Source organism: Oryctolagus cuniculus, chromosome 17 (assembly GCF_964237555.1).
Source record: "Oryctolagus cuniculus chromosome 17, mOryCun1.1, whole genome shotgun sequence".
Classification (NCBI taxonomy): Eukaryota; Metazoa; Chordata; class Mammalia; order Lagomorpha; family Leporidae; genus Oryctolagus; species Oryctolagus cuniculus.
This window is the reverse complement of record NC_091448.1, coordinates 49,342,399-49,355,830: the sequence shown is the minus strand read 5'-3', so window position 1 is coordinate 49,355,830 and position 13,432 is coordinate 49,342,399. Positions and strand designations below refer to the sequence as shown.

The 13,432-nt window shown below is 48.9% G+C and overlaps 1 protein-coding gene across 6 annotated transcripts in view; it reads left to right on the top strand.

Annotated features, from left to right (window-relative positions):
- The first annotated feature begins 21 nt into the window (after positions 1 to 21).
- ZZEF1 (zinc finger ZZ-type and EF-hand domain containing 1) overlaps positions 22 to 13,432 on the top strand; it is a 130,189-nt gene continuing 116,778 nt past the window's right edge. For all 6 annotated transcript variants that reach the window (XM_070061242.1, XM_070061240.1, XM_070061244.1 and 3 more), the window contains exon 1: positions 22 to 375. In XM_070061242.1, coding sequence (XP_069917343.1) covers positions 22 to 375 — 354 coding nt within the window. The remainder of the gene's footprint in view (positions 376 to 13,432) is intronic.

The following is a 13,432-nucleotide window of genomic DNA, read 5'->3' as shown; positions in this document are numbered from 1 at the left end:
GTCGCCCAAGACGGCGATCTCATGGGGAACGCTACGAGTAACAGCAGTGAAGACGAAGCGGCAGCCGCCGGGGGTGAGGGCTGGGGTCCGCACCAGGACTGGGCCGCGGACTCGGCTACGACCCCCGGCTCGGGCCTCGCGGCTCCGTCGCTGCCGTCCGCCGCGGCGCTGCTAGAACCGGCCCGGCTGCGAGAGGCAGCGGCTGCGTTGCGACCCACGCCGCCCTGCGAGTCGCTGGTGTCGAGGCACCACGGCGCGCTCTTGCGCTGGCTGGAAGAGCGGCTGGGCCGCGGCGAAGAGTCCGTCACCCTGGAGCAGTTCCGGGAGCTGCTGGAGGCTCGTGGCGCTGGCTGCTCGGGCGAGCAGTTCGAGGAGGTCAGGGCGGGCTGACTGCTGCGGGCGCGGGGCCAGGGCAGTGGCTCCCAAGGGCGTGAGGAGGTGGGCGGTTGCTCTGGAAAGATGCGGCCAGCACGCGTAGGTTCCGCGGGAGCCTGGGATGGGAGCGATCGTGGGGTTGCCGGGACTCATACTTGCACGGGGCACTTCCAGCCCGTTCGCTCCGGGCTCTCGCTCTTTCTCTAACCTTTAGCAGAGGTGTGGAAAGCCCGAGCCAGGCTGTCCCTTTCGCTGCGGAGCGGGACAGGCCGAGGTATCTTTGCGTGTTGTAGTGCAAACGTTTGTGTAGTTGGCCGACCGCTGGATCAGCCCCTTCTCTCCCTGTCAAGCTCCAGGATAGTTTAAGAGAACGGAGGTGTAGGCAGAATCCAGGGAGTGGCAGAGGAAACCATTCTGGCTTCTTGGTCTGCGCCGGTTTTTGCAGAGCAGTTTCTGAATCCAGTATGGGCGCCAATTGAAGAATAACATTCTAGAAAGGCTCCCATTCGAAAAGCATTCTCATCTTGCAAAGCCTGGGGTTTTTTGCTGTTATTTTCAGAACCTTGAGGAACCATATTTTAAACCCTCATACGGCCTAAAGTCGATCCTTGTGAATAGTTGGAATTATGCAGTTTTCCCCACAATCCCCAACATCATCTCTACCGAGGCATCCACAGAGTAACTTGATTTGGCAGCAAAGCATTTTCCTTGAACGAGACCTTGGGAATTATCTGTACGAAACACTTAATTTTTGAGTTAGGATTACCCAGCGAGTCATTGGCAAACCCGAGTTTTTTTGGTTTTTGGTTTTTTGAGAGAGAATGTTCTCCCATCTGCTGGTTCATTCTCCAAATGCTGATTCCCAGCAAAGAGGAGCCGGGAATGCAATCCAGGCCTTCCATGTGAACCGCAGGGACCCCACCACTTGAGCCATCATCTGCTGTCTCCTAGGATCTGCATTAGCAGGAAGCTGGAATCAGGAGCCAGAGCCTAGAATCGAACCCAGGCCCTCAGATATGGGATGTAGGCATCCTAAGCAGGAAGCCAAACCTGGCCCCTTTTTCTTTTTTCTTTTCTTTTTCCTTTCTCTTTCTCTTTTTTCCTTGGGGTCCTATTTCTTTCATCTGACATTATATAAAAGTGCTTACTGGGGCCGGCACCGTGGCTCACTAGGCTAATCCTCCACCTGCGGCGCCGGCACACCGGGTTCTAGTCCCGGTCGGGGCGCCGGATTCTGTCCCGGTTGCTCCTCTTCCAGGCCAGCTCTCTGCTGTGGGCTGGGAAGGCAGTGGAGGATGGCCCAAGTGCTTGGGCCCTACACCCGCATTGGAGACCAGGAGGAAGCACCTGGCTCCTGGCTTTGGATCAGCACGGTGCGCCAGCCGCAGCACGCCAGCTGTGGCGGCCATTTGGGGAGTGAACCAACAGAAGGAAGACCTTTCTCTCTGTCTCTCGCTCTCTCCCTAACTCTGCCTGTCAAAAGATAAATACATAAAATAAAAGTGCTTACTTTATGTAAGTTATAGAAGCCATGTAGAGTCTTTCTTGTTGGGCCAGCACTGTGTCATAGAAGGTTAACCTCTGCCTACAGTGCCAGCAGCCCACATGGGCATGGGTTCGAATCCCTGCTGCTCTACTTCCAATCCAGCTCCCTGCTAATGCATCTGGGAAAGGAGTGAAAACTGGCCCAAGTACCTGGGCCCCTGCACCCACGTGAGAGACCTAGAAGTTCTTGACTCCTAGCCTTGGTTTGGCCCAGCCCCAGCCATTTGGGGAGTGAATCAATAGATGGAAAATCTTTTTTTCTCTCTGTTTTTCTGCCTTTCAAATAAATAAATGAATTTAAAAAAAATAGCAAAAAAAAAATGAATCTTGATTGTCAGGGCACATATATTAAACAGTAAACCAACAGGTACTTATGCCATTAAAAGGCTCTGTTTATTTAACTTTTTATTTATTTACCTCTATTTATTTGAAAGAGGAAGAGCGATATCCCATCCACTGGTTCATTCCCCAGATGCCTGCACTAGACAGGGTTGGGCCCGGCCTACATCAGGAGCCAGGAACTTTATCCAGGTGGCAGGGACCCAGGCACTTGAACCATCATCTGCTGCCTCCCAGGGTGCACGTTAGCAGGAAGTTAGTTCAAAAGCCAGTGTCTGGGACCTGAGCCAGCTACCCCAAATATGAGATGTGGGCATCCCAAGCAGTGTCTTAACCACTTCATCACATGCCTGCAGAGACTTAAATTTGTCTCATTGTACATGGGTATAATTCAAATATTATAATTTGTATGTTTCTTATTTTTTTCCTTTAAAAATATCTAAGGCACCCAGACTCTTAAAAATATTGGTCATATTAATGAAAAGATTCCATTTAAAAAAATTCCAAGAGTACATGTAATACTAGTACCTATGTGTATTAATATAAGACCAAGAAATCCTCAAGGTGTGGTCCAGAAATCACTCAAGGGTTGTGATATTATTCATTCATTCTTTAAGCAAATATTTGTTGGGCATATACTGAGTGCCAGTTGCCTGGATGACAGTGGACAGTGCAGATACTTGCACTTACAGAGTACATGGTATGGTGGAAGAGACAGATAGGAACCCAGTCATTAAAGCGGCAGTGCATGGGGTCCAAGGAGAGCGGAAGGAGTGAGCAGCAAGTATACTGAATCTCATCCAGGGAGTCCAGCAGGACGCCCAGAAAAGCACTTCAGCCCTGTGTTGAAGGCGGAAGTAGACAGGGCGCTGGAGGTGGCAGCAGTGTCTCAGGCCAAGAGAACTGCATCCACAAAAGCCCAGGGAATCTGGAAGAAATCTGGCACATGTGTTAGTTAGACAAACTGCTCCAAGGGCAGGAGAGTCCAGTGTGTCAGTGGTTCCAATAAAAAGGCTGCTTTCTTTGTAAAAGAAGTCCAGGAAGGGAGTGCAAGTTGATGCAGCATTTTACAACCACCCAGGCGGACTTTGCCTCTCCTCCACAGGCACCTTTCACACAGTGACCCCCATGGCTCCTCCTGCCGACAATTTCCACTTTAGAATGAGCAGGAAAGGGAAAAGGAAGGTGAGGGCCATTCCCCTTCTCCTAAAGGCATAGCTCACATGCCTCTGGCCCAAACTCAGCTACACGGCCACACTTTGTTTTTAAGATTTACGTATCTATTTGAAAGAGTTATAGAGAGAGAGAAGAAGAGGCGGGGGGGGGGGGGTCTTCTATGCACTGGGTCACTTCCCCATTGGCTGCAATGGCAGGAGCTATGCCAATCCGAAGCCAGGAGCCAGGATCTTCTTTCCGGGTCACCCACGTGGGTGCAGGGGCCTAAGGACTTGGGCCATCTTCTACTGCTTTCCCAGGCCATAGCAGAGAGCTGGATCAGAAGTGGAGCAGCTGGGACTTGAACTGATGCCCCATGGGATGCTGGCACTGTAGGCCGAGGCTTTACCTGCTTCGCCACACTGCCAGCCCCCACACTTAGTTTTAAGAGAAGTTGGGAAAGATCCTTATTCTATGACCACATATTCAGCTAAAAATCAGGATTTAGTCTCTGAGGAAGAGGAGAACAGAGATTGAGTTGTAGTTAGCAATCTTTGACTCCTGTGGCTAGAGTAGCAGGCAGGGAACAGACGTACAGGTCCTTTGAGCCTGTTACAGAGCTTGGAAATTGGAGTTTTAGGCAAAGTGTGGTGATGATTTTGCCTACATTGGGGAGAATCAAATGGGAAAGAGCTGGAATGGATCCCAGGAGATCATCAGTTGAGAGGCCTTGCCCTGATCCAGCCCTGGCTGCTGTTTCGAGCATTTGGGAAATGAACCAATGGATGGAAGATCCATCTCACCCTCCCCCACCCCTTACTCTGCCTTTCAAATAAGTGAGTACCTGGTTTTTATTTATTTATTTATTTATTTTTTTAAGCTGCTAACATCACAGTCCAGGTAAAGGATTTGGTGACAGTGAAATGGCATGCAGTGAACAACTGAGAGCCGATTAGGCGATAGAAAAAGTACTGGAGACGTACTGAGTGTGGGTAGAGGACCAGGAGAGAGAAACCAAAGATGACTCTATATCACTGACGTGAACAGTTGTTTCCTGTTTTGGTGGCAGTGCTATTTATTGAGAGAAGAACCTTGTTAAGGAAAGGAAGATCTGGAGGGGGAAGATGAGTTTGGGGTTTTTGTTTCTAAAGATTTATTTATTTTGGGCCAGCACTGTGGCATAGCGGGTAAAGCCGCAGCCTGCAGTGCCGGCATCCCATATGGGCACCAATTCGAGTCCCAGCTGCTCCACTTCTGATCCGGCTCTCTGGTATGGCCTGGGAAAGCAGTAGAAGACAGCCTGAGTCCTTGGGCCCCTGTACCCTCATGGGAGACCCAGAAGATTTATTTATTTGAAAGTCAGAGTTGCAGGGAGAGAGAGGGAGAGCCAGAGAGAGAAAGAGCTCTTACATCCCTGGTTCACTCCCTGAATGGCTGCAATGACCCGAGGTGGGCCAGGCCGAAGTCAGGAGCCAGGAGCTTTTTCTGGGTCTCCCACATGGATGCCAGGGGCCCAAGCATTTGGACTATCTTCTGCTGCTTTCCTGGGCACATTAGCAAGGAGCTGGACCAAAAGAAGTGGAGCAGCTGGGACTGAAACCAGCATCCACATGGGATGCAGATGCCACAGGCTGTGGCTTAACCTGCTGCGCCACAGCGTTGACTCCATTGAGTTTGGTTTTGACCATGTGATTTTAATGTGGTCAGTGGAGCTGTCTCTCAGACTACTGGACGTACAGCCTGGAGGTGAGGAGAGAAACCTGCCTGGAATAGGCAGTCTTCTCATTTGTACATGGGGTAGGCTGTGTGAGAGAAGAGCTACATTATTTCTTCTTTTTCTGATGTGTTTCTTTTTGTTTTTCTTGTGATCATGAATGAAAACATGGGGCTCCGTGAGAACCTAAATCCTGGCCCTGGACTGTTTTGCACAGTTAAATCCAGAGGCCATTCAGTCAGAAATATGTGGGAAGAGAAAGTTGTGCATGGTTGCATCTTTTTATAAGACACAGTAGTCACATATATGGCAAAAAGAAACATCAGGGAATCGTAAGCATAGCATTGAGGACAGGTGATTTCTAAAGTGTTGAGAGCTGTTATCTTATTTTTATAGAATTCCCCGGAACAGTTTAGAGCTATGTGACAGGGTAGTAAGTGTCCATACTTGGAACTCACCAAAGATGTGCTTGCACTTCATCTTTCACGTCCGTATCCTCGTCTCGCTGCCCACTTCACAGCATGGTCAGAGGCGTCTGGAGCTTAGGCCAGCCGTGGGGACAGGAGGGTGACGACGGCTGCAGCTGAGGAGGAAGCAGGGACTGAACTGAGGACCCCGCAGGGTCTGGCGAGGATGTCTGTTGGAAGGACAGCTTCTCACTCCTCTCGGGAGCTGCCTGCCTGTGTTCCTTCTCTAGTCTAAAGGATACATAATTCACTTTTCAGTTTTTTGTTATTTTAGTTTTTTCCTTCATTTTAGGGGAGCGCTGGCATGGGTAATCCAAATGAGAGAGAAAGTATCCTGTGTTTTCCTTAAAATACTTAGCGTCAACTTAAAGTGATTTATAAGTACCTTGGGCGGGGTGGGAAGCTGGGCTTTGACTTGTACTTGGATTTGGTGACTCCCCCGCCCCCAGTTAGCACTGGTTCAGTGAAGAGAGCAGCTGTGACTCCAGGTGAAAGCTTAGCCAATGGTTGTGATCATCACTGTGGTTGTGCCATCTGAGAGTGAGGCATAATTACATTAGGGCTGTCTGAAGAAAGTAAAAGTTGGCTGTGCATTTGATTCTGAGCCTCAAAAACAGGTCTGTCCTTAGACCTTCTGTGTGTGCTCCATAGTCAGTTCTACAGCTAAGCCTCTGAAAATGAACTGTGATGGTTTAATACAAGGGTTTTTGTGAAATAGCGATAGAATGCCTTTAGAGTAGCAGCTAGAATGATGAGCCATTTCCCTTCACTCATTGTTATGGGAGCTAATGTGGTAGAACACACCATCGGCTCTCACTGGTACATGAGTTGTTACAAAGCTAAGAATTTCCAAGTGTAATGTACTTGTTCTTTGGCCCCCTAAATTTCTCTGAGATCCATGCCCTCCCAGCTGTCTTGCTTTCACATTCCTGTACCTTGGTTGCTTGAAGCGGTGTCATAAAGAGTTGTACCATGGGCCAGAGTCTGGAAGGTTATCTTTTTATAGTACAGCACACCTTTCCTCAGGGCAGGTGTGGTCCAGGAGGAGGGCTCTTCGATTGGCCCGCGGGGAGCAATATTTAATAGACTCCAGTGTAGAAGACAGAAATTAAGTTTCTGTTTGACCTCAGAGGTTGGAGATTAGATGTTTGTGCTCTTAATATGGTATGCTTCTAGAAAATCATGTAGACCCTAGGGCAGAACAAAGTGCTGAGCCTAGGGTGATAGGAGATGGCTTTAAGGTGAGAACTGAACATGAATAGATCTTATATTAATTTGCTGTGTTAGCTTTGGTGTTCCTCTTGTGAAATTCATTGGATTGTAAGCCCTTAGGAAGGGGCTGTGTACTCTTTCTCTTAGCCTGATCTCACTGGCTTGCAGCCTGCGCTCAGTAGTTTCACCTGTAGTGCCCTCAGTGTGGTTTAGCAGTTTGAACACGGTACAGGCCTCATTGCAACCTTTGAATAACGAGATATTGCTTGGCATTATCTTTAAGACAGAGAGGTGTCATTTGTGTATGTGCACCATAAACTCATAGCAGACTTTAAGCATTGCCTACCCTCCCTACTAACTTAGGGATCAAATCCGTATTCCTCTGAGTGGATTGGATCTCATAGGCCAGTCTGTCTCACTCGGACCCTGCATGAGCCTTGTGCCAGCTAGTGGGACATCTGCCTTGTCCTGGGTGTGGACTTTGCTTCCCTCAGTTAAAGATTCCCTACCTTGGCACTGTCACCTGGTCAGCACCAAGCCTTCTGTGGCATGATGCAGGTGGCTCCTCTCATGGTGCCTGCAGCTCTAGCCCTGCGGCTCCTGTCTCCTGTTCTGGACTGGTATACTGGCCCTCTGGCCCTTGGAGTGTGCCATCTGGCCTTGTTCTGTAACTAGGCTGTGAGGCCCCCTGCCGTCTGCCTGCCTACTGCTGCACACAGGAAGCCTTTGGTGAGCATGGCCATTGGTGGTGATGAGGCAGTACAAAAGGAAAGAACCAGGGTGAGTCGGAGGTTATTTTGGTTGTGTGCTTTGCTGTGGCAAGATGATGATGTTGGCTGTTTGGGAGAGATTTATGATCCAGAAGAGCTACAGATGAAAAGACCATAGCTCTATTTTGCCTTTCCCTGATTTCCAAAGTGCTTCATCATGGCACTGCCTTCCTTAGAGACTTCAATGGCTCCCCATTTCCTTCAGGGTCATATCTGAATGCCACAGTAACATGTAGATTCTTATGCCTTTCCATCTGGTCTCCCTGTGCTCTCTGGCTAGCTAGCTCCATTTTTTTTTTTTTTAAAGACACACACACACACACACACACACACACACAGAGCGAGCAAGCGAGTGCAAGCTTCTATCTGCTGGTTCACTACCCAAATGGCTGCAACAGCCAGGGCTGGCCAAGATGAAGCCAGGTGCTTCATCTGGGTCTCCCACATCAGTTCAGGGATCCAAACATTTAGGCCATCTTCTGCAGCTTTCCCAGGGGCATTAGCAGGGAGCTTATTTGCATGTGCAGCAGCCAGGACTCAAACCAGCACCCATATGGGATGCTAGCATCACAGGCCTTGGCTTAACCCCCTAAGCCACAGTGCCAGGCCCTAGCCAGCTCCTTTTTTAGTTGCCTTTGTATAAGGGTACTTTGTCCTTTGCTACCTCCTTCCACCTCCATCCTTTCAGACCTTGTTCATCCTATGTCCTCTCTATTTTCAGGTTCCACAGAGAAGGACTTAAACAGTAGCATGAAATTTGAGGAAAGCTTCCCTAAAGGAAAGCTTGAAAGAGTGGAGGCCGGTGTCGTGGCTCAATTGGCTAATCCTCTGCCTGTGGTGCTGGCACCCCAGGTTCTAGTCCCAGTCAGGGTGCCGGATTCTGTCCCAGTTGCTCCTCTTCCAGTCCAGCTCTCTGCTGTGGCCTGGTAGTGCAGTGGAGGATGGCCCAAGTGCTTGGGCCCTGCACCCGATGGGAGACCAGAAAAGGCACCTGGCTCCTGGCTTCTGATCAGCACGGTGCGCCGGCCGCAGCAGCCATTGCTGGGGGGGCAACCAACGGAAAGAGGAAGACCTTTCTCTCTGTCTCTCTCTCACTGTCCACTCTGCCTGTGGGAAGGAGGGAAGGAAGGATTTGGCTAAGAAAAGGATATTTTGTTTGGAAAGTGTAACATGCAGATACATTGAGGTGGGAGGGCCAGACTTGGGAAATGATGCTACTTTGTGACTCAGTCTGTAGTCTGAGCTTGCTGCACCTTGTGATCACTGCTTGCCACCTGCCCCCTCTCTTTCCCCACGAAGGGTTCCCTTCCATAACCTGCTGAATATAGGTGTACTGAGACTGTTTATGGCATTGGCGAGTTTGCGCTTTATGACTCTGCCCATTCCACTGTGCTTCTTTAGCTGGAGCTTGAGAGAACTGGGCCTGGAGCCACCCTGCTGTGGGCAGATCCTACTTCAATCAAACCTCAAGCCAGGTGATCTTGGTCACCCGGACTTGACCATCATGTATCTCAGTTGCTACATCAGTAAAATTAGCCTAACAAAAGTATCTGCCTTACATAATTGGATTGAGGCTTAAATGATTTAGTTCATGTAAAGCACCTAGAGCAATGCTTTATACATAACTAAAAAAAAAAAAAAAGTTGTAATTAATGGTGTTCCTGTTCCCTTTTGCTGTTTACTCCAGTCTCTGTGACAGCCCTTTACACGCTGTATGCAGTCTTACAGATGAATAAACTAAGGTCTTAAATGGATAGGTAAACTGGTCAACCGGCGGCAGAACTGGGATCAGACCCAGACTTTGTTTTGACTTTGAAGGCGTGTGTTTCTCAAGTTGAGCCAGCATGCAGCCTTCACGTTTACGCCGCTGCGTGGCATTCTGCTGGTCTGCGCCCACATTCTCCTGGTGTGTGATGATTCTGGGATCCATTTTCATTTCTGCCATGTAGTCTGGCTCCCGATAGTGGTTAAGGAGGTTAAACTGGAATGAAAGAGGGTGTGAGCTCAACCTCATGCTGCCCTGAGGCGAAGGCAAATGGATGGAAATCTACAGTCACCCAGTCCACATTCCTGTCTCTTGTCTGCAAGGTGGATCAATATGGCTTTCTAACTAGATTGAAAACAGGCCTGTGCAGCTGACCAGGCATCATCTAGTTAATGAACCTTTGTATGCTTACAGTAAGCCACAGGCAGGAGAGTTGGCAGAATGAGGAACTGAGATTTAGGGAGGTCAAGAGTCTTATGCTAGGTTTCATAGAGATAAGTGGTAAATCTGCCCCCTACTCAAATCCAGGTTTCCTCTTAGCCTGAGTAGTTACTGTGTGGTTGGCAGAGCACCTAGTGAGGAGAGGAGGATGCCTGAAGAGGGAGGGAGAGGGAGAGTGAAGCAGATCAGGTGTTGGCTTCACAGAAACCAAGAACATTGCTCTTAGAGAGGCAAAGCGCCACTTGCTGCACTGTGCACTATTAGACTGCACCGAGAGTTCTGAGTTGAGTTTGGGGCCCTGTATTGCAAGGTAAAGTGTTTCAAGTTGCCCCTGTGATGGGTTGGAAATCCACATAGTGAATCTTAACAAATGTTAAAAAAGTGAAACAGAATGGAAGGGAATAGCAACTATCAGAGTATATCCTATCTGCTGAGACAAAGTACTGTATTGTTTCATGAAACTTTTATATCAGTTATACTTGCTTGTATACTGGGTCATGGTACAAGATGCATTTCTTATAGTGGATCAGTCACTGACACTGGAGAAGCCCTGCTCTGAGGATTATTGGCACACTACAGGGATCCCAAAGGATAGGAAAAGGATGAAAACCCTACCAGATTCAGAGCTGGTTGAGGAATGGATGGTTTGGGGGAAACACAGGACCTGCTCCTGGTGACGTGAGCTGCAGGCTGTCTTGGGGCAAAGGGAGCAGATGTGCTCTGAATGACCCCACAGGGTGATAACCTCGGGGTGGCACATTTCCATTCATTTGTGAGAGAGTTATTGCTGTTGGAACTGGCCAAAGCTCATGAACTTCCATCACCAATGTGCATAACAGAAGGTGGCTCACTACCTACAGAGACACTGGAGAAAGGGTGTAGGCAGCACAAGGGCACGTTTCCAGGTCCGTTCCAGTGTGAGAGCTTGTGTGGGTCTGGGACAGTCAGCCCCATCCACCCTTAAGATTCTCCAGGGGCCTTGTGGTGCCCTCTGTGCTGTATCTTGGCTCCTCAGCCTATTTGGCCAGGCTCTCTGCTCTGACTTCTGTCCCTCTCTTCCTCTTTTGCCTCAGCTTCCTTTCCAGACACACCAAACAGGTCATCATTCTCACCATCTACGGTGCACTCCGTATCAGTGCTCACACTCTGTCCCCTCCATCCTGGGTGGCCTCACCCTCTTCCTGTTCTTCAGCTCGTGGTTATCCATTAAAGCTCAGTTCAAGGGTTGTTTTCTCTGAATGCCCCTCCCCTTCTGGGCTTCTAGTCTCTGGAGTGTCTGCGGGCGCATGGCCGCGTGGTTGATAGTGTGGCATCCAGGATTAGGTAACCCAGGACCCACATCCACTAGCCATGCGGCCTCAAGCAGAGTCCTTACTCTCTGTTCCTCACCAGTAATAAGGCAGAGCCTACCTCTGGGGTTGTTGTGGAAGACAGGAGTTTATCCATGGGAAGTACTAGAACTCTGCCTGGTGCATAGTAAATGCTCAGTAAATATTAGCTCTTATGATAGTTTATGCACCGCATCCACACTGTGGGGTCCACAGTAGTTATGTTCCATATTTATTTGGTGAAGCTGTTAGCAAGGCGGTTATGACTTTTTTTCCTCAGCTAAAATGTCTTTGATTTTGTTTATTTGAAAGTTCTTTTTATTGTATTCATTAACTATTGACAGATCAACAGAATTTGTGTACAAACAGCAAAAGTGTCATTAGTTTTATAGTCTTGCTTATAGGCAATTTTTATTGGCAGTAAGCAGTGGGAATCAAATGGGAGGACGTGAATCCTGCAGCATTTGCAGGTGCAGCAGCCCTTGGGTGTGGCAGTTCTGGTGATGCGGGATTTGAGTGCTGTCTTGAGATTTTGAGAGAACAAGTCTTGCTTCTAGGGTTGACAGTGAGTTCACCTGGGCAGAGGTGCAGAGAGCAGGTTCTATAGAAGGAGGAAGTGCAGAAGCTAAGAGAGGTTTTGTTTTTTTATTTTTTTTTATGATTTATTTATTTGAAAGGCAAAGTGACAGAGAGAGAAAGGAAAAGACGGATAGCTTCCGTCTGCTGGTTCACTCCCCAGATGGCTAAGACAACCAGGACTGGGCAAGGCCAAAGCCAGGAGCCCAGAACTCCATCCAGGTCTCCCACTTGGGTAGCAGGGACCTAAGTACTCAGACCATCTTCGACTGCTTTCTCAAATGCATTAGCGGCAATCTGGATTGGAAGTAGAGTAGCTGGGACTTGAGCCAAGACTCAACCCAGTGCTCCAATAGAGAATGCCCATGTTGCAGGCAGTGGCTTAACCCACTGCACCACAATGCCAATTCCCTAAAAGAGGTTTTAAGCACTTGGTCTGTAGACTGCAAGGAACCCAGAGACTATCAGTCTATGAGAGGAGAAACAGGGTCACAGAACCTTAGAGTCACATACTAGCTGTGTGACCTTGGGCAAGTTACCTGACCTCCCTATACAGAATGTGGAGTTTAGTAACAAATATTATTATTGTTAAGAAGAATTAATAATTATCAGCTATAAATGCTTTTCAGGGTGCCTGGAATTGAGTGCTTCAGTACTATTTCCTAATCTATCTTTCCCAACTAAGTGGGTAACACCCGTTCCAGCCTCAGCCCTTGAGTCATGTGAGTGTTATTTCTCAGTGGGCTTTATAGAAGAAAGTTGGGAAGCAGCTCTGATCTGGGCCTGTCATATCCACATTGTGGGGCCCAGGCAGATAGAGGCTGGCCCTCTGTGCCAGCTGCCTCCTCACCCAGTGGCTCCACGTTTTATATTTTGGTTGTATAAAATTTCTTTCTTTCTTTTATTTTTTTTTGGACAGGCAGAGTTAGACAGTGAGAGAGAGAGAGAGACAGAAAGGTCTTCCTTTTCCGTTGATTCACCCCCCAAATGGCTGCTACGGCCAATGCGCTGCACCGATCTGAAGCCAGGAGCCAGGTGCTTCCTCCTGGTCTCCCATGCGAGTGCAGGGCCCAAGCACTTGGGCCATCCTCCACTGCACTCCCGGGCCACAGCAGAGAGCTGGACTGGAAGAGGAGCAACTGGGACAGAACCGGCGCCCCGACCAGAACTAGAACCCAGGGTGCCAGCACTGCAGGTAGAGGATTAGCCTAGTGAGCCGCAGCACCGGCCTAAAATTTCTTAGTATTTAAAAATTCCCCTTTATTATTACAAAAACAACATGTAGATTGCAGAATATTAGGCAGGAGTCCGAGGCAGGACTTGCTTCCAGGCATTCCCATATGGGATGTGGGTATCCCAAGTGCTGGCATAGCCTGCTGCAACGCAGTGCCCACCATTACATTGCTTAAGGTAAATGCTTAAAAGTTTTGTCTTTTAAGACAGGTGTTTGGCCTAGTGGTTAAGCTGCCTGTCAGGACACCTGCCTCTCACGTCAGAGTTCCTGGGTGCAGTCCCCAGCTTCTTGCTGATGCACACCCTGGGAGGCAGCAGTGATAGCTCCCGCAGTTAGATTTCTGACTCACACACCGGGGAGCCTGGATTGAGTCCCCAGCTGCTGGCTTCCTCCTGGCCACTGTGGGAAAGGGAAGGAGGGAACCAGCAGATGGAGATACTCTCTCTCTCTGTGCCTCTCAGGTAAATGAAAATGAAAATTTTGTTTTTTGTTTTTACCAGTTATACATGTA